The sequence below is a fragment of the Carassius auratus genome, chromosome 33 (genome assembly GCF_003368295.1).
Source record: "Carassius auratus strain Wakin chromosome 33, ASM336829v1, whole genome shotgun sequence".
In the NCBI taxonomy this organism is placed as follows: Eukaryota; Metazoa; Chordata; class Actinopteri; order Cypriniformes; family Cyprinidae; genus Carassius; species Carassius auratus.
The window spans coordinates 1,166,525-1,193,045 of record NC_039275.1 but is presented as its reverse complement, the minus strand read 5'-3'; the positions used below and the strand labels follow the sequence as shown (position 1 = coordinate 1,193,045).

Sequence of the window (26,521 nt, the reverse complement as noted above, 5' to 3'; positions counted from 1 at the left end):
AAACATGAGTTCACATATCACACCTAAACATGCATGGAAAATGTAATTAGAACTAGCTACTAAATTATTTAAAAATGCCTATCCATATACAGCTATGATTCGCGAATCCCAAATTGACTCAAATGATTCGCGAACCTGCTATGAACTCCCGAACTGACTCAAAGATTCGCGAACCCGCTTTGAACTCCCGAACTGACTCAAATGATTCGCGATCCCCAAACTGACTCAAATGATTCGCGAACCCGCTATGAACTCCCGAACTGACGCAAATGATTCGCGAACCCGCTATGAACTCCCGAACTGACGCAAATGATTCGCGAACCCGCTATGAACTCCCGAACTGACTCAAAGATTCGCGAACCCGCTATGAACTCCCGAACTGACTCAAAGATTCGCGAACCCGCTTTGAACTCCCGAACTGACTCAAATGATTCGCGATCCCCAAACTGACTCAAATGATTCGCGATCCATTTCATAATTTGTTTATTCAGGTTGAGCTTAGACCAAGAGCAGAGAACACTTACTCCAGCTCAACATGGTTTATTTGATGAACTGTTGCTTTAAAAAGAGTCAGTCTCACATCAACTACTCTTAGCGAACTTTTATGATTCTTTCACAAAGCTATTTCGCATTTTTATGGTGCTCTTTGATCTCTCCTTTAGTGTTCCACAGAAGTCAGAACTTATATAATTCTGGTTTGGATTGACATGAAGTGAGTATAGGCTAAATGATGACAGAATGATAAATCGTACTCAATTATTCCAGTCTTCGCAATTTGTTAGCCAAACTGCTTAAAATAATTATTAAAAATTATATAAAATATTTCATACAGTACATTTAATAATTACTGCTAAATATAAAATCAAATTCACACTGATTCAGCAAACATCAATACACTGTACCTGTCAGACGTGTATTTTAGATATTTCTGTATTCTGATAAACGGGTTCAAGTGTTTCACATATGCATCTGAATTGGAAAAAAACCTGTAAATTCAGTTAGACTTGTAGCCAAAACACATTTAGTGAATATACTTTCTAAAAACGCACACACATAGTCTATAACACAACTGATAAAACGTTGTCTGGCTTTTATTTATCGTATCTCCAAACAGCAGTGTTATGTTGTGTTATGGTCAGAATACAGTGACCTTACTTGATCAAATGCACCGCAGGGCTTCAGATAAGAGGAGCAATATAAGAGCCGATGAAGAGAGCGGCCTGTAATTATTTGTGTCCTGTCAGGAGAAGGGCCTCTGGACCCCTGCGATTCAAATCTGGAGCTCGGAGGAACCAGAACGAGACAAATATCAGACCGTTCTCGCGACACTGCTGAAATTGCATCAGTTTGTCATGAACGCAGCTGCCAGCCGCACAAACTATATCATCTGCTTGCAAATGCGAAGCTTCAGTTCTCTGTGCGTGAAGCATCTCTTCGGTCTCGTAGTGCTGTAATAACTGCAAATGAAATATATCCCTTTTATATTTCTTCTCGGTTTATTTCCACTGTTACAGATGTAATGCACAATCTTTTAGCTCTCAGTGATTTCATATTAATTAACTGTGAGTGTGATCACATTACTTCTGTAAATTCCTTTTTTCTCTCTTTCATTTCTGTTTGATGAATCGCTCTGCACACATGTTTCCTGATTTGGCAAATTTGAAGTTCACCATCGTGTTGGCAAGCGGCGCGATAAGGCCAGTGTTAATTCATTTCTCTTATCTGTTTGTGATGTTATTTATAATCCAATGCCTGCTCATTTTCAGCGGGTAAGAGAAATGATTTCTGCGGCTGGAGTTCGTTTGGCTCTCGTGAGGGTCGGAGCAGATGAAACTCCAGTGTTTATCAGATGCATTCGATGCGAATAAACACAGGTGACTATTATAGTGCATTGAAAATGAGAGGTCATGGCTGAACAGGTGTACAAATAAAGTCAAGTCACATTTGTTTCTACAGCGCTTTGTACAATACAGATTGTTTCAAAGCAGCTTCACATTAATAAACGGGAAAATAACAGAATCAGGGACGCAAACTTATTTCAATAGGAAACAAGTTCAAATTCTACATTCTGTTTTTTTTTCAGTCATTTTTCCTCGTAGGGATTTAAAAAAAGTATTGGTTGAAGCATTAAAAGCCATGAACCAAACCAACCTGGCCAGCTATGAGGAGAATCACAACATTACAAACTTTGATTTAAAGCAAAAAAGTGTTTGAAAATCAGATAAAAACAAAAGTGCAAAAAAAATTAGCAGCTTTAATGAGGGAAAGAACTACAATCCCATGAAGCATTGCAAATGACTGCTGCTGCTTTTCAGTCATTTTTGACAATTATTATTTTTTTATTTTTTTTAACAAACCTTGATTCAAAAAGTGTGAAAAAAATGCTCACGCTTGCGTTTAAAAAAATAACCACACTGGATACAAATGGGAAGCAAATTTAATCTAATGGAAATGTTTTTGTAATATCAACTTCAAATTTGGAACACAACTTAGAAAATAATGTTTTGTATAAACAAATTAAAAAATACCAAATTAAATTAAAAAACAACAAATAAATATAAAAAAAAATATATATAAGTTTAAATATTTTGAGTGTAGTTAGGCCAACCCACCTGGAATTTGCAGTAAAGCATCATGGGAAATGTAGATTTTCACCCACAAATTCCACTGCTAATGTCTGCAAAGATTTATTTATAAGATATCATTACAAATCAGTTTCCTATGGAGAAAATCAATGGCATTTTTACTTCCAGAACAAACTGTTGCATTTCTAAAAGACAATAGTGTCATTATTAAGCTCACTTCAGATCAGTGTTGATTTAGCTCAGTTCAATATCAGTGTAAAGTTCATCAATTCTGAAGCAAGTTCAATTTGAGCAGCTCAACTGAAGACAATAGTATGATTGTTCATGTGATCAGAAGTGGAGCAGATCACCGGTTTCATGTGTTTTCTGTGTTTCTGTTCTTCTCCTGCTCTGTTAATTGTGTATTTGCATGCATTAGCGCTCTTTAATAGAAGCAGTCGTGCCCTCGCCTGATTTCAATGTTTCTTAAAAATATCGATCTCCACTAATTGACTTTCTGTCTGAGGCCTAATGATTAAACTCAAACTGCAACCTTTGCTTTGAATTCGTGAACTCCCACGAGGCCCTTTAAGCAAATTCAGAGAATTTGAGCACGGGACTCTCATAAACGCTCACGATACGAGACGTCAGACCAGCTTTACTGGAAAGAAAGAAAAACAGCACAGTGTTTTCTGTTCAGAAAAAATCTAGTTTATTGGATCCTGCTTGATTTTATTTGACTGCCAACGTGGATGGCAAGCGCTTCAGTACATTGAGAAGTATTGACCGCTCATTTGCATACATAAATGTATTGGCGATGTGACATTCGTCGATGAATCTCCAGCCACACACAAGGCTGCTGACTCGTGCGCACTGCATTATCATTTGTGACGAGTGTTTAATGAACTCTGACAGCCTGACGTTCATGGCATCTACATAGCTTTTCACATGCATTTCATATGTTTTGGAATGAATGCTGTTGAAGGAAGTCCAGCTGCTCTGCATTAAACAGCCCTTTGCTATATTTTCACTGCTTTGATTTGGAGTTAATTTATGGACATGTGAAGCACTTTTGCTTTGATTCCACGGCTGATGAGAGATTCCTGCCAGTTTCTTTTGTTGTGTTGTGCTAAAGGTCAGAATGCAGTGGGAATTCATTTAATTGTGAGACGCGGGCCGCTGGCAGTGTCAAATGACTTTGGCCGTGAGTTCTTCCCATTTCATTAGCTGGCCGTTCTCCAATCCCTCACCCCGTAAATGCACCGTGACACGCTCTGTGTTTAGTATGCAACAGATTATGAATGACCGCGGCGAGAAGTTAATAGCAGGCCTGGACCCATCAACATCTTTACCAACCAATCAGCAGGTCTTTAACACCACAGAAATAAAGCTGGTGGGATATAATGAAGTCTGTTCTTTAAGCTATAACCTTATCTGCGCCATTGAATAGTTTTACGCTGATCAATAAACAGTTTTCTGTGGCCTTTTGCTGGTGTCACTTGTCATTGGAGAATGTAAATGCGTGTCAGAAACTAGCCTGACAGTTTCCCTTTGCTACGAATGAGAAAAAACCCATCAGCAATAAAACAGATGATGTTATTCCAGTGGCGTTGTGCCATTTAAAGTTGCATTGTTTTAACATAAGCATTTACAGATGATCGTCATCACTGGAGCCTGGGTAATAAACTATTTCTGTTTGTATTAATATTTAAACATGTGCATGCACTTTTATAATACCCAAAAAAAAAAAGTATTATTTGCTTGTATAAATATCTAAACATTATTAAATAAACAGGCAAAATGAATTAAGATATTAATTCACAATTTGTGAAAGGTGGATATTACAATCTCTGTTATTAGTTTTGCCTCTATTCGTTCTGGAAATTATCTTCGCGTCTTTGGATTACACGAACTATTGAGAAATATTAATAACGATTATATTCCAGTGACCATGATGCTCTGTTAACCTTTGACCTGTTCTGCAAACTCCTTTATTGACACCGTTCTGCCGTCGATGACACAAAAGTGCTCACATATGCTAAACAGACATTGATTATTAACATTAGGGAAAGTCATCATTTGAAAGTAATTCTTCACATTTGCAAGGAATGCATTATTTTATACTGCTTTTTCTCTTCTCTTCTAAGCCTTCAGAGACTTTCTGAGCTGTATCTGCTCTCCCAGCACAACTTCTTCTGCTTATTAAGATTTCAAAGATACAAACCGTGCTTCAGTAATTGCTTTCTTGAATCTGCCTTTAATAATTACACGTGGCAAAGCAGCAGTGAAAACTAGAAAGGCAGAGACTAATGGAAAACTAGATTTTTTTCACTGAATTAGAGAGCGGGACGATCCATATATTGACAATCCATCAAGATGAACGAGATCAGGAAAAGTGTTTCAGACTGTCCGAGAACAGCGAGGCAAACTGGGTGTGATGCAGTGTGGCACCGAGCGCCGGGGATGCTGGGAAAACACAGAGAGAGAGAGAGAGAGAGAGAGAGAGCATCACTGATACACACACGAGCATCTGAGCTCTTCAGTCTGGAGAACACAGAATATCTCATTCCTGAAGATTAATGCACCTCCAGTAGTAGAAATGTCAACGTTCAATCAACACAATTTTGAAGTGAACCGATGTAAAGCCACAGAAAATGAATCTACAATTACATAGACATGCACTGGTCAGTTCTGAGGTCCATATCACGTCTCTTCTTTCAGAATAGAGGAGAGAAAACATCCGAAACACACATTTACGTGTTTATTTTACATTATTTACGTCTGTAGATTTCAATCTTTAAAGAGTTTTTTTTTCTCTTACAAAAACCAAAGGTTACAGTTTTACAGTTTTGCGCTTATTTCAATCACACTGATTTATGCAACATTTTACTCCTGAAAACATGGTGAAAATTGTGTCTTTTCACAGTTTTTTCTAATTTATGGAGTGATAAAAGGAAAAGAAAAGAAAAACCTTTAATATGTCATGAATATCAAAAAAGAATTTATGAATCTGGCTTCATACAAAGTTTTTTATTTTCTGGAAATATATGCAAATTAGCACATATTTAATAAGATGATACCTCATTTGCATTTATTATATTTCAGAAAACTTTAAATGCACTGTAATTAATTGTATGGCTATACCTGGAAAAAAGTTAAGTTTAATCATAGTAATCATAGTAAAAAAAGGACTCTTTTTAGTGTCTTGCTTTAAGTAATAAAATGAACATGGAATATTGATTCAAGTGAAATGATGTGTCACACATATTCAAGCCATCACAATCTCATTTTCCAGAATGAAATGTGATGAGGTTTGTCTTGAATGCTGAAGTTTCTCCTAAACTTTGGATGTTTGTTTAGTTCCTGTCAGTAAAACCCATCCTGAAGCATTCACTCATGTTTCTGTATGGATCCACGTCTACGCTGCGTTCCCAGCTTGACGCAAAGGTACAAATTACATGATTATGATGTATCATGTATTCGCAAAAGTCTCTTTGTTTGGGAGAAAAATCAATAGCAGAGCTCCTGGAGCGCCGTTACGTTTCCAGATAGGACGGCTCTAGAATTGCTGATTCTACATTTCGGATGACAGTGATTCATATGGTGCTGCTGTCTGGTTAGCTGGCTAACTTATACCTGAGGGTCTCCAGCTGACATTTCATCTACAACTTTGGGAAAGGTTAAGGGCCGCGAGGCTGCAAGCTGCAGGAAACCTTTAGCATCGGCTTATTTTTAGACTCCGGACGAAAAACTCTGCTTTGTTTGGACTCGTCTGCCTCCAGAGGGCCGATGAGTAATTTAGCAGCTCTGTTTTACAGGAGCCGTAAACAGGTAAAGTTGTTGAAGCAGAGGAAGACCTGTTTCTGTTTTAAGAACAAGGCCGGGGGGAGTGAGCGGGAATCTGAAATGAATAATCTCATCTGTTTAATTCCACGTGTCATGGATTATGAGGACGAGTGTTTCACTCATCATCAGTGAGCTGTGTGTTCATATGTGTTGAGTGGGTAAAAGAGAAACTGAATGGTGTTTCAGATGCTGTGGGGTGTTCGTTGTCCCTGCCCCCACCGCTTGACCTCTGACCTCTGAACCCCGGGACGCCCCCGCCACATGTGTTTTGGTTGTAATTAGGGCGGCTGGAACACCTGATGTTGACCTAAATCTCTCTGTGGGACAATCAGCGTCACGGACGGATGGACGTTGGCTGGATGTGCAGCTCTGTTATTGCTTTCGCTGTTGCACCCAAAACTCACAAATTACAGAATTCAGACACTGTTTTTATATTTTCTGGAGAACATGAAAGAGGTGGGTTCTTGTGCAAATCCACCGAGTCAAAGAGATTACGCCAGTGTTATTTCCATGTCACTGATATACAATTGTAGTTTCTTATAATATTTAGAATTTTATTTTAAATATTTCCTGTTTTAACATTAACTTGAGTTAGTTTTAATCATTGTGTTGTAATTTTTATTGATTTTTCTACAAAAATATTTTTATAGTTTTGTAATCTTTTTATTTTTATTTTAGATTTAGACATTTTCATCCTTAAACTAAACAAAAATGAGACTTTCAGTCGGTTACTCTTGACGTGACGTTGGTGATCGACGAATTGGGAATCTCACTAGAGAGACCAATCTACTTAGAGTCTAAACTAAACGAGCCAGTGCACTATAAATAGACAGCAGAACACTGCACACTGGCATGAGGAGCTTATCAGGTCATGGATGGCTCCTTTTACTGCCAGAAACCAGCCTGGAAGTTCCTCCTTCCTCACCACCCTCGATGGTGGAGCAGCTGAAGGGTATACAGAGATCCTGCTTGTACGGTATCTAGCATTGCCAAGCCTGTCTTGCTGGCTCCTTCTGACCATCAGAATTGGATATGTTATTCAGTTCATGCGGCATCCCCCCCAAGTTTAACGGCATCCACTTCCCCTGTCCGAGGAAACAATTGGCATGGATGCAATGCCACACAGCTGGCCTTGGGACCCCTGAAGATGTCCCATCAGTGTCGTACTCTCCTTCTTGCTGCAAGGGTTGAAGTAAAGGTTGTCTCTCTCCACTCTTAAAGTCTGCCATCGCTGCTATTTCTGCTAACCACAACCCGATGGAGGGGAGAATGGTGGGGAAGCACAACCTGCTTATAAGGTTCCTTAGGGGGCGAGAAGATTGAACCCTCCTCGATCTCCCTCTATACCTTCTTGGGACCTGTCTCTGGAGCTTGAAGCACTACAGAGGGTCCCATACGAGCCTTTGCAATCATTAAGCTGAAGTTTCTTTCAATGAAGACTCTGCTCCTGATTGCATTGGCCTCCATCAAGAGGGTAGGGGACCTGCACTCATTTTCGGTCAACGATTCATGGTTCCCAGGTAATCCTTAAGCCCTCGCCCAGCTATGTGCCCAAGGTTCCTACTACTCCCTTCAGGGATCAGGTGGAGAACCTGCAAGTGCTGTCCCCGGAGGAGGCAGACCCAGCCCTTGCTTTGCTTTCCTGTCCACGCTTTAAGATTGTTTGTAGGCTGAACACAGAGCTTCAGGACCTCAGAACAGCTCTTTATTAGTTATGGAAGCTGGCAGAAGTGAAATGCTGTCCAAGCAGACGATGGCCTACTGGCTTATCAAGCACAGAGTGTTTACTTCTAGTAAAGTGAGCTCTCAACCTGAACGGGCAAGGCACACTTTCAAAATAACAACGTTTGAAAGCTGAGACTTTGTTTCATAGTAAAAGTAACACTGTCTGTGTTGTCAGTTTTGTGATGTGTTTTTCACTGTGTAAGAACATGATGTGTGGCGAGAGAGTGCTGTGGCTTGTCGGACATAGCAACAGTAACTAAGCTGAGGCTTGGTCTTTGTGAAGGGCCAGTTATTATTTGCAAAGAGTTATCCCTTGGTGGAAACAAGCTTCCATACAAAACACCCATTTTCATGTGTTTACGCAGCAGTGAAGGACCGCCTACTCACCTGTCAATCAATCACTGTGCTACAAATGTTACATGCTTTACCTGTTACATGCAACTTTAATCCGATTCACAACATCATGCATCTTTTGATTCTTTTGGGCTGTTTAATGCATCAACAGCAGGCAGTAGCTAGTGAGAGATGTTCTGTATGTGCTGTAGCTTGGGGTCAGAGGTCAGAACTGCAGTATTTTTTACTTCCTTTGCCTTTATCCAGTCAGAATAAAAAAGCATTTTGTAAATGCAAACACTGAGAGTGTAAATACGTAACGAGGAGTGTGCGAGACACGAGGGCTCGTTCATCACGGCTAAAGGGTCACCCTCGCTGTATTGATCTTCAGTTCGTCTTCAGTTTGTCTTCATTCAGCTACAGCTGTTCTTAACACTTCCTGTCTAGAGCCTGAGAACACAGGAACTTCTCTTATTGAATATTTTTATTTTTTTTGCAGAATTTTCAATTATTCAAGTTTTACTCTAATCAAAAAAGAAAAAAGAAACAAACAGCTATTTAATAATTTAATTAAGAACTGATTTGTTCACAATGGCAAAAACATTACTTGTTCAAACCATCAGTTTATTAGATATATCAGTTCTTTTCTTCTTTACAGATTATATTTTGTTTTCTGCTTTATTTAGATTGTTTTCAGAACTCAGTTTTACTCTAATCAAAAAATAAACACACCTATAATTTTAATTTGTTTTTTTTTTTTTTTTTTTTTTTTGCATTTTGCATTCATATAATATTTCTCCGTTTTCTACTTTTTCATATGATTTTTTCCAGATTATTGCTCAATCATTATTTTTCCACACAGATGTGATGGTGGTGTTTGTGTTTGTTTTACAGTGAATAACATCAGCTGTATGTGAAGACTGAGGTGAGCCTCCTCTAGTTTTTCTTCTTCATTAAGTGCGCTCTGAAGAGTGTTAAATAATATTAATGACCGGGCGAGTCGTTACTTACCTGGCTTTGTGCCGGCTCAAGTGATTTTATCGATCAGCGCCGGGATGTGGCACAGAACAGCAGATTATTCTGCCTCTGATATTATCAGCAGCTTAAATAAGTTGATTAGCACAAGCGCTATCTTTAACTAGATCTGGATGATGATGTTGATTGGGTGGAGCAGGACACCATCCATCTTTTTGATCTGCTAATAACTGGAATCCATCACTGCTCGCCGCTCTCCTCGTCCTCTCTCCGGAGTCCACAGGTTTTTAGGAGACCGACCCAGGAATGTAGGACAGCGGGAAGTGCTCTGTTATCTGTCAGCAGAGGTTTGGAGCGGTCATACAGCACACATCTCTACACGCGTGTGAGAATCATGTGTCAGATGAGCTTCTCTGTGTTATGGCCAATAAATGACTTTATGATTCATGATAGTCTTATGAACACATCATTATAAGTCACAAATCTCTAAATTAATAGTTTGTATTTTGATTAGAGTAAAAATGTGTGTAAAATGAATTGATCTGAAAAGGTAGAAAATAATCTTTAAAAAATAATAAATAAATAATAGAATAGAAAAAGATATGATTCATAATCTGGAAAAAAGTTGAAAACCGAAAAAAAATATCTGGGGAAAAAGAAAAAGAAAAAAAAAGATAAATACAAAGAAAATCTGGGAGAAAATAATCTGAAAAAGGATAAACTACGATTTGAACAACTAATAATGTTCTTGTATTATGAAAACATCAGCTTTGAAATATATTAATCTGAACAAGAAGAAAACAGAGAGAGAGAGAGAGAGAGAGAAAAAGATTTTCAATAAAATGGTAAATAGAAAAATTCTATAATAAAAAGTAAAACTGGAAAAAATAGTATAAAAGAAAACTGAGTATCTAATAAACGTATGATTTGAACAATTAAATTATATTTTAATTCATAAATTAATACAATTATAGATCATTACAGTGCGATCATAAATCTCTAAATGAATAGTTGTTAGATATTTTTTTTTTTAATGTTAAATGAATTAAAGGGTATTCCTTTTGAAAGTCTGTCATACTGTTTATATGAAAAACCCTGCTTCATTATTATGATGTGGATGTTACCGTAGTTAAAGAGTAACTAGTGACCAGTAAAGAGTGATTAAACATTCACAAATCCACAGTTCACATGTGTCTAACTGAAAGCCATAATGTAGGACAGATTATGAAAATGATCATTTATGAAATGGCATGAAAGTTCAGATGCACACCTCAAAGGTCATGTACATTTTTGAGAATTATTACACACTGGATAGTTCTGGTTCTTGATTCTGATTGGTTGAGCCATGTTTGAAGCAGCTACAAAGTAGCATACACCTTTGTTTACGTTTGTGTGTTGCTCGGCAACCTCTTTGTAGCAACCACAACTGATGTTGAGGAGCTACATTGTTTGGTGGAAGAATACTGTTTTTATTAATATTATTATTTGATCTGTTTTATTGTGTGAAAACAAGAAAACCTGAGGAGAGAGAGAGGAACATAATAACAACAACAATAATAATACAACTTTACATAGCTCTATAGTGACTTTAAAAGTTGCATGTCAAAGCACTTTTACAGTAAGATAGCAAACAAGAAATGCATTCATCAAAAATAAATGCATTCAAATGCACAATACAAATTATAAGATGATATAAACTGATATGAGTATTCTGATATAATGCATTCTTTTCATGTATTAAAATTATGTATAAATAACTTACAACTGAAGAGCTCAATTATAACGTACAGAAAAATATATCTTTTAAGATTTACTCAATACAAATTTTAACAGTGTTACTGAAATAATATTGTTTTTAACATTAAGTAAATGTAGTTCAAATGCAAAAATATGAAAAATGAGCACATGCAATTAATTATCCAACATCAGCTGATATATATTTAATATTAGTTTAATAGAGAAAAGTTTTTCCTGGAGTCATTTTTGAATTATTATAATTTTTTTTTATCAAACATAAAATTGAAAGATTCTATAATTTTTATTATTGCTATTGTTATTTTAAGTATATATGCATATTTTTGTATGTTGATTTTTTTTTTTTTATAATATGGTTAAAGCATTGTAAACAATGTATTTAAATAATATTAATATAATCATAATTGTTTTGTTAAAAACTTTAAAAATGAATTTGCTGCTGCTATGGCATTAAATCCTAAATAAATAGTTTAAAAATAGTTCATCTCACTGATTCATTTCGTTCACAAACACGAGTGTTAAACGCACTGAACGCTGCTGTGAACGCAGTTAAACTGATCCTATTCTCTCCGCTCCGAGTGTTATTGATATTGTTGGATGTTTTTTCCAGGCTGGCAGAAGCTTTTCCTGCTTAGCCGACTGTGAACTGAACGCTCGGTCTTAATTTGATTAAACACTTTGTTAGGAACAGCAATTAATACACTTTCTCTGGCCATTTTGAATGGCTCGCAGCAATTAATACATTGGATCTTGTTAATTATTGTGCTGTTTCTGGTCATGGGTGAGGGTTGCAGCGGAGATGTTGTTCGGGAGGAGGGCGAGAGCGCTGTCACGGCCTGAAAGCTCAGCACACTTGAAGCTGGAATCCATTTATTCCCCAGACCGGGCCTAATTACCCCTCGCTGCCACAGGTACAGAGCGCCTTCATCCCGGCCCGAGCCCGTCTGCACACAACCAATAGGAAAAGATTAATTGTTTGCTTTCTTTTGGATCTCCAGAGACACAGGTCGCTTAATAAAGAAAAATAATTCTCCCTCGCACACCATTGGGCTTATTTCCCCAAAATGTGTGTGGACACGAGCGCGGGAGGCTGTTGTTCTCGTTAGCCATTACATTCGGAGAGGCAGAAATACGGGAATGAAGGAAAACTGATGAGCGTCCAAGCGCCGTTTGGCACGAGTTGTATCATCATTTGTACGACCGTTTCCCTTTAATTCCTCATTATGGAAGTGAAAATAAGCCTCGTTCATGCTGTTCTTCATCAGATGCATAATAACACAAGAATAGAGGTGCAATTAGAGATCTGTGTTAATTGAGCAACGCAGCGTTTGCTGAGTGAATACATCACGCCCAGAAACGCATTAATGTCAAATGGTCAATAAATGCATGCAGAAATGCAAATTGCTCTGTAAGGAGTCAGATAAGTGACCTTTCGTGGAGAAAGACTCGACCGAAATGATTCACCCACACCCCATTCATCACCAGAGCGGCATCTGAAGAGTTAAAGAAATGAAGCTCCTTGTTTCACTTATTTTTTCGTTACAGCTTTTCATCTAGTTAATTACATGATGTAATTAATACAGTTAATCGCAAATTAATTGCACAGCAATTTTGGCTAAGAAATCACCTCCAAAAGATCACAGAAAGTCGTTATTGGGTTAGATGAGAAAACATTGAATAAACACACAAAAATAAATATTTAGATGCAACATTGCATGAATAGTATTTATATGAAATGATACTCTAAATATGAAACTAAAAGCATCAGGAGTAACTGTGTTAAAGAGTGAGTCATTGAGTCATTTATTCAACCGATTCGTTCAAACGACTGATTCATTCAGAAACAAACAAGTCTTTATGAATCATTCACTGAATCATTGACTCACTCAATGCATTCAAAGCCTGGATTCAGTTAGTAACAAATCACCGCTGTGGGTTGACTGTGTTCGGATGTGACTTTTGATTTGAACTGATTTTAGTTTGTGTAACCGAGCGAAACGGACAATTTTGACAAAATCTAAAATGTAACACAATATAAACTTCTCGTTTACTGAACTATTGTATAAATCACATCTGCAGTGGAGCAGATATTGGGGAGAAACAGCTCTCTTGCTGGTGTGATATTGCTAAACTATATCAATATGATATAAATATAAGGGTGATGTCTATTCTGCGCTCATATCTTGAATTTTAGACTCATATAAGAGCAAAAGTTTGATGGACAGGTCTGGATGAGGTTCCACGTTGAATGCATTAATCATTTTATAACTTAGTTTTCTTCTATATTATGTTAGTTTATTAAATAATGGCTGGTGTTATTGATGCATCTGTGTCTTTTTCACATCCCGGCTCTGAAAGCGACTTCTGGTTTTCTGTGGCGGATCAAAGAAGACGGATGTCGGGCGATTGGGCCGCTGACATAATACACTTTGGCACACAGCTTGCTTTTATTAGCACAAGCCTGTTATTTCCCGGCGACTCTAAGTGTGGACGGGCAGTGATAAATGCTGTCGTACACGCTTGATGCGATTCATTTGTCAAAGGCCTGAAAAAGGTTAATCAGTATTCTCCAGCCGGGTTACGGCCCTCCGTCTCCCTCTCTGCAGTAATTGTGCTCCTGTTACAGACAAACTCATGCAGCTGGGGACCTGGGTTACATGCAATTATATTTCTGTCCATCTGCAAGGGATAAAATCATCATCATAATAACACCAAACACAACAAGACGTCAGCTCGCTTACATAATTTATACTGCGAGTATTTCATGCACAGACCCCAATGACCATAGCAAACACTGGGGAAAATCAATGCAAATTCATATTTCATAAGGCCATAATTGCGTTTGAAAGTGTGCGGTGGTCGTTTGTTTCAGCGGACGGATGCTGACAGAACCATATATTTGAGCTCCAGCTCTTATTTCATCTCACAAGCCTTCGATCTCCCAGCGCTCGTCTTTTTACCGAAAACAAGGGCTTTGTTGTCAAGGAAAATGGGCTTTTTTTAAACACTTGACAACGTTCTATCATCTGTGAAGTTATCGATTTGCCAGTGTTTTAACCATCAAACTGGATCTGTTTGAGCGACTCTGGTTTTTAAACAATTTCTTTGACAGGCGAGGCGTCACAGCAATTGCACCGCTTTTAAAGACAGTATTTCAATTTCAAGTGAAGCGCGGGCCCTTTGAAGGAGTCTCAGAGCGCCCAGGGGCCGACAGAGTTGTCACGCTACAGCCAAGCCAAAAAAATGAAGCGCCTTTGCTTTATAGATAGCTGTTAGGTCAACAAAACTTTGGCAGCATTGATTAACTTGACAGTGAATGCAGCGGTACATTTATCACTAATAGCTGGAGCGCAGAGAATCTAATAAGAGCCGAACAATCCCCAGCAAACACACATCACGCCAAACCCGTCCGTCCAAAAACAGGAGCCAGACGCGCCCCGCTGTCATTAATTGCAGCTAAAAAGTGTATTCTGTCTTATCTGGCTCTGGCAGCGGTTAAAGAGTTGAGGAAGCCGGCTCTGGGGTCGTGTTGTTGGGACTCTGATTTGCATGAGCGGCTATAAAACACCCTGACCGCACGTCACCGTTTCGCAGAGAGCCTCATCGATTAGTTGTCACCTGGGCATCAGCTTCACTCCTAGGATTCAATTTTTTTTCCCGTCTGATTTGCATACGCTATCGACCGCGAGCCGGTAAATGAGCAGAACGCACCGAGACCAGAGGATGAATTGTTTACTCGCATAAAAATAACCTTTCAATAGCAGAAGATGCATGGGACGGCCTGCGCTGGAGTTCTGCTGCCCCAAGCAGATGGCATTCAGCTGCTATTGATCCGCCACCAATCTGTCCCAAAGACTTCCTGGAAATAAAGAGACATTCACAACACTTCAGAAACATCAGCGTGTTTTCAGTGGTGATGTGATGAAAGACCATCGCTTTGATGCTCAAATAAAAGGCTGTTTGATGTGATATAGTGAGGGAGGTCATGCTATTAACATGCTATTAACCCTAATAAGAGGTGTTTTCATGCATCTGAGAGACTGAATGGAAATCATCATACAGTTATCCGGCAATAATAAGGTTTTCCATTGTTCAAGGGTGACTGCTCCTCCTCGAATCTCACGTCTCAGCGTCACCGTCTCCCGAGCCCCGGCCCTCAGCGATAATTAGTTTCAGAGGGAGCTGAGAACGAGCCCTTCCACACATCCGAGAGAGGAGCGCTCACATTAGCCAGACAAATACAGAGCGGCCGGCTGTGAAACTGCCGTATCGAGGGCTTCCAGAGAGCATCAGATCCTCGGACACGGCAATCTGTTTTCATTTGCCCCAAACCACACTCCTTTACGCTCGTGGCCAGGGCAGATCCTCTTGTGAGCGACGCTCAGACCCCCGGCGTGGTCTTACAGCATGATTAGTGCTGCTGGGAATATTCACACATCTGCTTCTTCAGGAGATTCTCCGTCCGGACTCAAACCCTGCTGATTTATTAAGCAACACTTTCTTTTCTGGCTTCTGAGGCTGTGATGAATGTGGCCCTATGCATTAATTTACCACAACAGCTCCGGCGTGAACACTTTATCTTAATGATTTAACATTGTCCTGATGAGCGGCCTAACTGCTTTCATCTATCCTGCACGACTGAACTCTGTCAACGGTGTTTAAGGGAAGCATCTTTTAAGCATAAGGGTCATTTTTGTGATGCTAAAAAGTAGAAGACTTTGCAGGATGCAAATGTGAAAAACAATCACGAACCTGTGTGACAGAAACTTTTCCAGAACTTCAGATTTCACTTTATTCTCAACTTTAATATTTATGTGAATATTTTATTAGAATAATAAGACATTATAGGGCTGTTGCTAATCAAAGGCAATGAGACAAAATCCATCTTTGCAAAGCAGAAGCTGCACAGAAGTGGCATTGAGATGAATACAGACTGTTTACAACTGAATAAATGTGTCCCTGCAGCACAGAAGCAGTCATGTACACACACACACACACACACAGACACACACACACAAACACAGACACACATATACATATGTAAATACTCATGTATATAATTATATATGAGAGTAGGCAGAAACAAGTCACTGTCTTTAATGAGTGAGTCATTGAATCACTGACCCAACCAATTCATTAAAAATGCATTGTTGTTTAGAGATGCAAACGTTCTGCTGTAACTCAATTTGGACATATAAAACAGACAAAATTGGACAATATGGTGTTTAAAATGTATGTTGCTTAATATTAATACTCTTCTGCTGAACACAAATATTTGGAAGAATGTTGAGAACCAAACAGGTCCCCACTGATTCCCAAAGCTTGTAAAAATACTAGAGTCAGTGTCCACCATTCCTCCAGATATCTGCTTTAGTGTTCAGCAGAAGAAAGAATCTCAGACAGGTTTGGAACGACATGAGTAAATGAAGACGGGTTACATTTTTGGGTGAACTGTGCTTTTAAACTTACCATAAATCTATTTATTTATTGATTATATCCCACTGGATAAAGCATGAAATAGTGATGATCTTGACTGGTGAGTGTCTAGTTCAAGACCGGACGGATGGCCAGCGTATTCTTCATCGCTCGCTCTCTCTTCTTTGTCTTCATCCGTGTGCCGTTCATGAGAGGAGGGTGTGTGATCTGAAGCGGCTGGAGTTCATATATAAATAGTTCCTCAGGGCCCGAGCTCCTCTGTGGAGGATGTTTTGGCGGTGAACGCAGTTCTGGGAGAAGCGCTCTCTGCTTACCGCGGTAATTGGCTGATGAAGAGTCTCGGGTCCTAAAAAGAATGTCAGGGTTCGATTTCCCAGATCCTGAGTGAGGATATGTCACCATTTACTCTGCTTTGGGGTGACACCGGCTCTTGGCAGAAACTCTGGGGAAATCATTACTGTGTTTATGTGGCTCCGCGCTTCCTCTGATATTTTCACAATGTTTTTCCACTGAGTGATGGTACCTCACCGGGGTCGGGGAGAACAAGTCCCTTTTGTAAATTTGTGACCGTGGTTTAACGGGCAAAAGAGAAAAAGGCAGACAATTGTAATGTGCTGAGAGGCTTGAAGGGAGGATCAATGCTGTCCAGCAGGTGTCTTCTCCGAGCAAAGAGATGCTTCTATCGATTTCTGCCGCCGCAGACACAGTTTGAGACCGGATTGCTTTGGGCTCACTGAATTGGGCTTTTTATTCCACAGTAGTTTCGATTTGTCCATCGTGAATAATGTTTAGATCATTTCTGCACTGCAGATTAAACTTTAATGACCCTGTGTTTTTGTGTAGTTCAAGGCTGCATTTATTTGATCAAAAATGAAATATTATTATAATATGAATCATCTGTTTTCTGTGTGAATCTGTGTTAAAGTGTAATGTATTTCTGTGATGCTCCGCTGTATTTTCAGCATCATTCCTCCAGTCTTCAGTGTCACATGATCTTCAGAAATCATGAAAATATGATGATTTACTGCTCAAGAAACATTCCTGATTATTAGCATTTTATGGAAACTGCGATACAGTTCCTTTCAAATATTTGGGATATTAAAAAAAATACCCTTTTATTAATCAAGGATGTATTGATCTAAAGTGCTAGTAAAAACACTAAAAAATGTGTTCAACATTGATAATAATTAGAAATGTGTCTTGAGCAGTAAATCATCATATTATTCTGATTTCTGAAGATCATGTGACACTGAAGACTGGAGGAATGATGCTGAAAATACAGCGGAGCATCACAGAAATACATTACACTTTAACACAGATTCACACAGAACACAGATGATTTACACTAAAATAATATTTCACATTTTCTAAAGTATTTTTAATCAAATTAATGCATCCTTGGTGAGCAAAATATGTCAGAATGAAAGAATGTGTTATATTAACGTGAGTCTGTCAGTAAGTGTGAATTAACAGCAGAAGAGCTGCACAGACGTCTGATCCGATCCGTCAGATCCGTCCGTGTGATGACTCCAGCTCTAATTGTCCAGACCTGCAGGACTCTGGGTAATAATTGTCAGAGTTACACAGGGTTAGACGTGTCATTACAGGGACGTCGATACGGCAGAAACTGAGAGGAGATCTGTAAATGATTCGCTTGTCAGCGGAGAGACTCTGGAATCAATGTGCAACGCTGGTAATATCATATAAAAACACTTTTAAACATTAGAGGAGGATGTATTTGATAACTCTGATGAATATAGTCCTAGTGTTTTGTGTTCGTTCGTCAGAGCAGATCTAATAGAAACAGAAGCAGTTTCTGAGCTCAGCCTCTATCAGGGACAGTTTAAGATGCTTTCTGCCCGGCTGATTTGTCTGCTCTTGACCTTTCCAGCAAACTGTCCCATCATGCAGCAGGAGCGCTCCTGAGGGACTCCAGCTCTGCGGATAATGAAGCCTGTCATCTCCGCTCACCTCCGCGCCGGACACACTTCCAGCTCCAGACGCCTGCTCCATCGATTCGCTGCTGTTTTCCAAAGCGGCTGAAATAGCTCCCCGAGCTCTTCAGAGCTGCACTTGTTGGTTGAAGATGTTATAAGAGCTCACAGTGGAGACGTCTCGAGATCTGTGAGTGTGTGCTTTATTTAACCACACACTGTCCGAATAAAACATCGGGTTCAGCTGAAACATGATTACTCTTCAGATCTAGTTACAACAGCTAACAGAAGATTAAACAGAAGAGGGTTTCTGCAGCTCTTCAAACCTCAATGATGCATTTATTGCTAAAAAATAATTCCTTGCTCAGTATTTCTGAGCAAGTATGTTCCAGTAGAAGTTTCCTTAATGAGAATATATCAGGTCACTTTTTTTTTTTTTTACTTTTAAAATAAAATATAAAAATTACTTCATTTAGCCCACTACTTGCTAACGCAACATTTCCCATTTATAACAAAAACTGATTAAAAATAATATAAAAAACTGTTCACCATTTATTATTATTAATATTACAAAATCTTTACGAAAACTTGCATTTTGAATTAAAATAAAAAATTATTTTAAATATTAACAAAAAACTAATAGATTCTCAATACTGAATATATAAAGCGTTGCTCATTGTGTAGATATTTACGTTTAGAGAACATATAACATATTTATCGTGTTCTCTTTAATTTATTTCTTGAATTTTCTTAATTGTTATTTCAAAAGTCTTAAATTTATCTTCAACAATCAGGTTATAAAACAATCAGCTGTTATGATGTTTTAGCACAGAAATAAAAGGACGGAAAACATATTCTGGAGAAAAGTATTTTATTCAGAGTGTTTTATTAATCATAAAAAGTCAACATGAAATCTTAATGAAGTGCTTGCTCAGTGAATATTTAGTTTCATTCTGAAATACATCATTTACAAATACAGATTTGTGTTTAGCAAAGCCATAACTAATTTAAATGATATGGTTGATTATGAAATGTTCTTTCAGACAGTATACAATTAATTATCAAAATCCATTGAAACAGTCATGAAAATCTTCTCAGTGGTTGATTTAGTTGCTAATTATGAAGGCAAAAAGTCAAAATGAAGTGTATTTACATCTTTTCTCAATAAATAAAAGATTATTCTAATAACTTAATTGTGTCTCTACTCGTCATAATTCTAATAATGGAGATTTCAAATTCAAGTATGTGTGTCTTATGGCACTCAGAGGATGGTAATAAACGCGTGTGTGGTTGATTTCTGCAGTAGAGCGTCCTACAGCATGATGGAGAACACACATATGACTCCATATATAGTGCCTGCATAGTGGGAGGAGAGTCGAACGATGATACGATGGAGGAACAGTCACAGAATGTATAGTCGTATGATTATATGATGAAGACGATGAAGAAGGGTTCACCATCCCTCCACTTCCACAACGAAGGGCTCTTTGAGCTTGATCTTGCCGCTGTTGACGATCACACACTCGGTGTAGGGCAGGTTACGATCGTTAGTGTCCTGGAGCTCGATGGTGTGGACCACGGCCTGAAGACCAATGAAGAACACGCTGCTTTAGACCTTTGAGTCAAACCTACAGCGCTTTATACAGTACACATTCACAGTTCTAGACAAGAAAACAGTGAATCAGTGATGCAAGCGGAATTCAGTTCTGCTGTAATTATAGTAAACAGTCAATATTCAATCAGTCAACTTTTAAAGGACTAGTTCACTTCCAGAATCAGTCACCAGTCACAAAAAATGAAGGTTTTTAGAGGAAAACATTCCAGGGTTTTTCTCCATATAATGGACTTCAATGGAGACCAAATAACAGTTTCAGTGCAGCTTAAAAAATAAACTATATAAAAGTTTACTGTTTTTCAGTAAATGAGAGATGGTTTCTCTAGATAAGACTCTTATTCCTCGGCTGGGATCCTGTAGAGCTCTTTGAAGCTGCACTGAAACTGTGATTTGGTCCTCATTGAAGTCCATTATATGGAGAAAAACCCTGGAACGTTTTCCTCAAAAACTTTAATTTCCTTGTGACTGAAGATAGACTTGAACATCTCAGAAGACATGAGGGTAAGTTAGGATTTTATTCTGGAAGTGAACTACTCCTTTAACTACTAAATATCGAACTAAAATTTTAATCAACAGCAAACACTGATTAAAAATACTGACACTTTTGCATTTTTAGAGCAGCTTTACAGCTAAAATTCTATTCATTTCATAACTGAAGAACTTTGCAACATTGACATCCTTCTCTACCTCCTGTTCACGTGTGTTTTTGTTCGGGAAGTTATGTTCTCGTTCAGAAGATGTGTAATAGCGCCCCCAAGTGTATAACAGTGAAAACATGAAAAGCCATAAAAACTTGTCAATGGCGGGGAAAGAGTTAAAGTGCTATTTCTACTACTTTAACCCATTAAAAAATCTGTTTTATTGGTATGAATCCATATTTATGGGTGAAAGACATAAAGGGGATTTCAACCATAAAATAAATAGAAATTTGAACAGCTTGAAATTTTAAAGTGTCCTGTTTGATTGAGTAAAAATTTATGACTATCATACATTTTTATCATGATTTACTGAAGTCGCCCCCGAAAATGTCATTTAGTGAAATAATTCATATAACAAAAAATCTTGTCAAGAATATTTAGAATCATTAAAGAGATTAAAAGACTATTAAAGGATCACAGATCAGCTCCAATCTTTCCTGCAATCCACTAGGCTTTACTCATTTATCAGCAAAAAGTTTTTAATCACTTACTATATAGTCAAATTTAGTTCGCTTATTTGTTTATACAAAGGTTTACATGTCATAATAAGTATGTTGTTTCATTTTTACATAAATATATCTGTTACACCGAATAGGGTTGTCATATTTTCACAAAAGTTATTTAAAGCATACACTTGACTGGCATTTAATAAGTATTTAATATTACATTTTTAGTTCTGTCAAATTGATTAATCGCAATTAATCGCATCCAAAATAAGTTTGTGTTTACATAATATATGTGTTTGTACTTTATATGTATGTGTATATATTCATAATTATAAATAATTTATATTATATATAAAAAAGTATAGTAAGGTACAAACAGATATATTATGTAAACAAACGTTTATTTTGGATGCGATTAATCGCGATTAATCGATTTGACAGCACTGTTAATTTGAAATAAAATCACTAAATTTAATTGAATTGGGACGTCTCGTCCTTGACCTGTATGCTATAGGCTTAGTGCTGTCTGATTAGATTTATGTTTAATACTCAGTGTATGGTGAAGCTGCTTTGAAACATTCTGTACTCAATAAAGCGCTTCAGAAATAAATTTCTAGTCTTTGTGTGTGTAGTAGGAAACAGATGTAATGTGTGTTTTTTCTCATACCATCCCCTCCAAGACTTTGCCAAAGACCACGTGTTTTCCGTCCAGCCACGGCGCTCTGGCTAAGGTGATGAAGAACTGCGAGCCGTTGGTGTTGGGTCCGGCGTTCGCCATGCTGACCCAACCAGTGCCCAGATGCTTGAGCCTGAAGGTCTCGTCAGCAAACGTGCTTCCGTAGATACTTTTACCTGCAGGACACAAGACCTGGGCATCAGAGTCTCTGCAGGAGAGGAGACGGTTCTGATTCTGATGTGCATCACGTCAGGTTTGACATCGTCTTGAGTGAGAACTAAGTTTGATCAATTTTGTGTTATTAGTTTTAGTTGTTTTTGTACATCAAGTAAAGTTTTATTGGTATGTTTCAAACGAGTAACATGAACATTTCTTGTGTTCCAGAGAAGAAAGGAAGTCAGAATGCTCAGTAATAGATGAGTAAATCAGCTAATTCTCTTTCTTCTCCTCACCTCCCATTCCGTCTCCAACAGAGAAGTCTCCTCCTTGGATCATGAAGTCCTTGATAACCCGATGGAACTTGCTGCCTTTGTACCCATAACCCTTCTGAAGAGAGGATCTGCTGTCAGGTATTGTGTTTTCTGATTTGTGTCATGTGTATGTTGAGTGTTACCTCTCCTGTGGCAAGAGCCATGAAGTTCTGCACGGTCAGCGGAGCGACCTCTCCGAACAGACCGATCACGATCCTGCCAACCTCATGTCCTCCGACAGTGATGTCAAAAAACACCTGCACCTCGCACAAACCAGGGGTATTTATATCTATGCTAATAGTAAATAACTAAATAATATATAAATTAGGTTGACTTGAGAAAGTGTGCTTTCACTTAGCATGCTTGCTCTTTTCTAAGGACTGATGGTTTTTATAAAAATGAAGATGAAGATTAAAAATCATAAAAATCCCATAGACTTGCATTGATGGAATTTTCAGATGAGCCAATACTAGGACATGCTATCAATGTACAAACTCATTCTAGCAACATGCTAATCATGCTAACAATATGTTAAATCATGCTAGAAACATGTTAGGAAAATGTATGCTAGCAATGGGCTAACAACATACTAGTGACATGGTAATCATGCTATCAACATACTAATTATGTTAACAACATGTCAATCATGCTAGAAACAAGCTAGTCATGCACAAACAGGTCAACAATATGCTAATCAAGTTTACAATATGGTAACATCACACTAATGTAGAAACATGCTTGCAGCATGTTAGTTGTTTTATAACCATCCTAATCACATGCTGAAACATGCTAATCATGCTAGAAACATGGTAATCATGTTAAAAACATACTAGCAAAATGCTAATGTTAGAAACATTTCAACAACATGCTAAATATTTTAACAAAATGCTAAAATGTAATCATGCTGACAACATGCAAACCATGCTAAACATGTTAACAAATGCTTATTATTAAAAACATGCTAGCAACAGGCTAACAACACGCCAATCAAGCTAGCAACATGCTAGTCAAGTCAAGTTTTGACAACCTAGAAACATGTTAGTCATGTTACAAATATGCTTGGAACGTGATAACAACATGTAAACAATATGTTAATCATGATAAAACATGTTTATCATGCTAACAATATGCTAATCATGCTAAAACATGTTATTTGTGTTAAAAACATGCAACAACTTGTTAAATCATGTCACCAATTAATTAAATAATAGCAACGTGGTATCATCATCATCTAATTTATCTATCTAAATGTTCAAACTTCAAGCTTTTAAAACGGCTTCAAACTTTCAGGCTGGGTTTTCTCAAGCATTATTGAGAATTACAGCATTTGTATTAACAAATCTTTTATGTAGTTTTATATATAGCCTACATATATATATATATATATATATATATATATATATATATATATATATATATATATATATATATATATATATATATATATATATTAAAAATATAAAACGTGAATAGAAACGTGATTTTTTTTAAATGTGTATTATACTCTTATAACTAACATAATCAGCGTATTCGTTCATGGTGCTGCATTGCTGTGTGTTTCTGTAAAGCTTCATACAGTGGAATGTGACGCAGTCCAGATATGAAGCGCGCGCGTCGCGTCAAGGCGAGATGGAATGAACTACAGATGCATTTACGGACACGCATGCGCACGATCTTTCAACGCTTTAAAAGACAAAACACTACCGCTACGCCGCAGGTTTACATCATGCAGATGTGGCTGCAAGATCGTTTCGCAGCGATAAACGCGACGCGTCGGTTCGCATGAAATGCTGCAGGACGCGCGTCTCACCTTGTCCGTCACTCGCGGTCCCGTCCGCGTTTTAAAATCAATGGCGCTTCCCAAAAACGGCAGATAGAGGAGAGCGAAGACGCGCCAGACGCGATGTGTGCACATCTCTGATATGATGCGAGCGCGGATTGACTGAAGAGAGTCTGCGGTACCGTGACGCGCGCGTCTTCCTGTATGACGCTCCGCCTCCCGCGCGCGTCACCGTCTGAGCAGTTGATCAAGAACCCCGTGCTACGTCATCTACACATATTAATCTACAATACACATCGATTCATAAAGCACGGCATTCATCAGTGTACAGAACAACGGAGAAATGTAAATAAACTGGAAATAACGGTACAGAGACATTAGGACTCCAACATTTTACATTTCACAAAGAAAGACATATTAAGCATTGAATTAAAGCAGAAAAAGTGTGTAAAACTCTCCAATAATCTGTGTTATATATTTGGAAAATCGTTTTCATAGTGAGGCCAGAGGTTGGCTGTCCTGTTGAACAGTCCAGTTTAAACTGGTGATATGGAACAGGATCCCTGGTCTAAACCTAAACCTAGTCTAGCAGCTAACTACCAACCACAGCTACCACCTTAAACTGGGCTGTGCAACTGATTTTGGTTTGACTGTTAAAAACATTTGGAGTAACCTAAATAATAATGTTTCAGATGTTTACTGACACCAACACAAGAGAAACTGGACACGCTTATTAACAAAGGTCCTTCATTGGCTTTAATGATTCCTTGAGGAACGTTTAACATCAGTGGAACCTTTACATTGCCAACAATGTTCATTATAATGGAAACAAGGTTTAATAACGTTTAATAATCTAAAGAACATTTTTCCGCTATGAAGAACCTTTAAGGGCTCCATGGATTTTTAAGCTTCTGACAATAAAGAAGCTTTATTTTAAAGAGACAGAAACATATATATTGTTCTATAGCATCACTGTGAAAACTGGAAGCGTTCTTTGTAAGAGTGTAGATTAGTGAAATCCTTCATTGTATTTATATCTGGTGCCATATGAATCCTGTTCTAAACTGGTGTGTCCTGCAGTGTTTCCACATGATCCGAGGGTCCCTTGATCAGGTCAAGTGCACGCTTCATTACACTCGCTGGTAGCTGCCATGTAAAGCACAAACCTCATCTCAGAAGACCTGACCCTGGAGAGCTGGCCGTAATGACTTCTGCACTGATGGCTGGTCTAATCATCGGCCCAGACCTGCTTTTAGTCATTCAGCGCTGGGGTTTCACAGCCTCTACCAGACGCTCAGATGTTGGTATTTTACATGTTACTTCAGCAGGTCTCAGATCAGTTATGGATATAATGAGGAAGATACTAAAAAAAAAAAAATGGTTAAAGATATATACTACTTATATATACTTACTATATACTACTTGCTCATGCACACTGGCAAACAGTGGTTTCATGAAGAAGTGTAAACATCCATCTAATCTTTCCATTGATCTAAAGGTTCTTAAGATTGTTCAAATGTTATTTGCACTAAGGAAAAATGGTTCTTTTATGAACCGATCACTGCAAGGTTCTTTAAAAGTGGCTTTCAATGGCGTCATTGTGAAAACACCCTTTTGGAACCTATATATATATATATATATATATATATATATATATATATATATATATACACACACACACACATTCAGTCTTCTGCTTTATAGTCACCTTTTTTCCTTACAGAGATCCTGAAAGAGAATTCAACAGCTTGAAGAAAGATGTTGATGAATTCACATATGGCAGTTTTTTATAAATAGCTGATCTGCTCCTGGGAGTCCAGGTGTGTTTTTGGAAATATAATTGAGCGTGTTTCATGTTGACTGTGATCTTCAGTTCTGTCAGGACGTGTTACAGTGACTCTGAAGACTCAAAGAGAGCAGAGCGGTCACTGAGCGGAGCTGGATTGAGAGCGACAGAAGGAGAAAGAGCATGATGGCATCTTCAGATGAGCTTCACATCCAGCGTCTTCATGTGTTCACTGCTCCTGCCAGCGCTGATGTGGTGCAAACCATCTCAGGAGGTCTAAATGAGACTAACCAAAATATGCTCTAAGAATGTGTCGCTACTGTCCTCATTAAGTTATGAGTGTTTCCAGAAATCATAAGGTTATGTGAATTGGTTATTGAGAAAATTGAACGTTTGTTAGAGAATGTTAGATTTGAATGATTTGTAGCAACACTTAAAGACTAACATACATCTAAAATGTTTCAGTAAGCATGAAATAATAT

General features: G+C 38.1%; 1 protein-coding gene across 1 annotated transcript; it reads right to left on the bottom strand.

Annotated features, from left to right (window-relative positions):
- Nucleotides 1–19,447: 19,447 nt before the first annotated feature.
- LOC113052667 (peptidyl-prolyl cis-trans isomerase C-like) lies at nucleotides 19,448–24,476 on the bottom strand. The gene is made up of 5 exons (XM_026217062.1): nucleotides 24,284–24,476; nucleotides 22,617–22,730; nucleotides 22,456–22,549; nucleotides 21,995–22,179; nucleotides 19,448–20,150 (listed from the first exon to the last, which is right to left on the bottom strand). The coding sequence occupies exons 1-5, from the start codon at nucleotides 24,386–24,388 to the stop codon at nucleotides 20,022–20,024; spliced, it is 627 nt and encodes a 208-aa protein (XP_026072847.1). The 5' UTR covers nucleotides 24,389–24,476; the 3' UTR covers nucleotides 19,448–20,021.
- Between the last annotated feature and the right edge of the window lie 2,045 nt (nucleotides 24,477–26,521).

Coding starts and splice junctions, on each gene's coding strand:
- LOC113052667 (XM_026217062.1), bottom strand. CDS start 24,388: ATGTGCACACATCGCGTCTGGCGCGTCTTCGCTCTCCTCTATCTGCCG. Junction 22,731..24,283: donor GACCGCGAGTGACGGACAAG/GTGAGACGCGCG, acceptor TGCGAGGTGCAG/GTGTTTTTTGACATCACTGT. Junction 22,550..22,616: donor TGGCTCTTGCCACAGGAGAG/GTAACACTCAAC, acceptor TCCTCTCTTCAG/AAGGGTTATGGGTACAAAGG.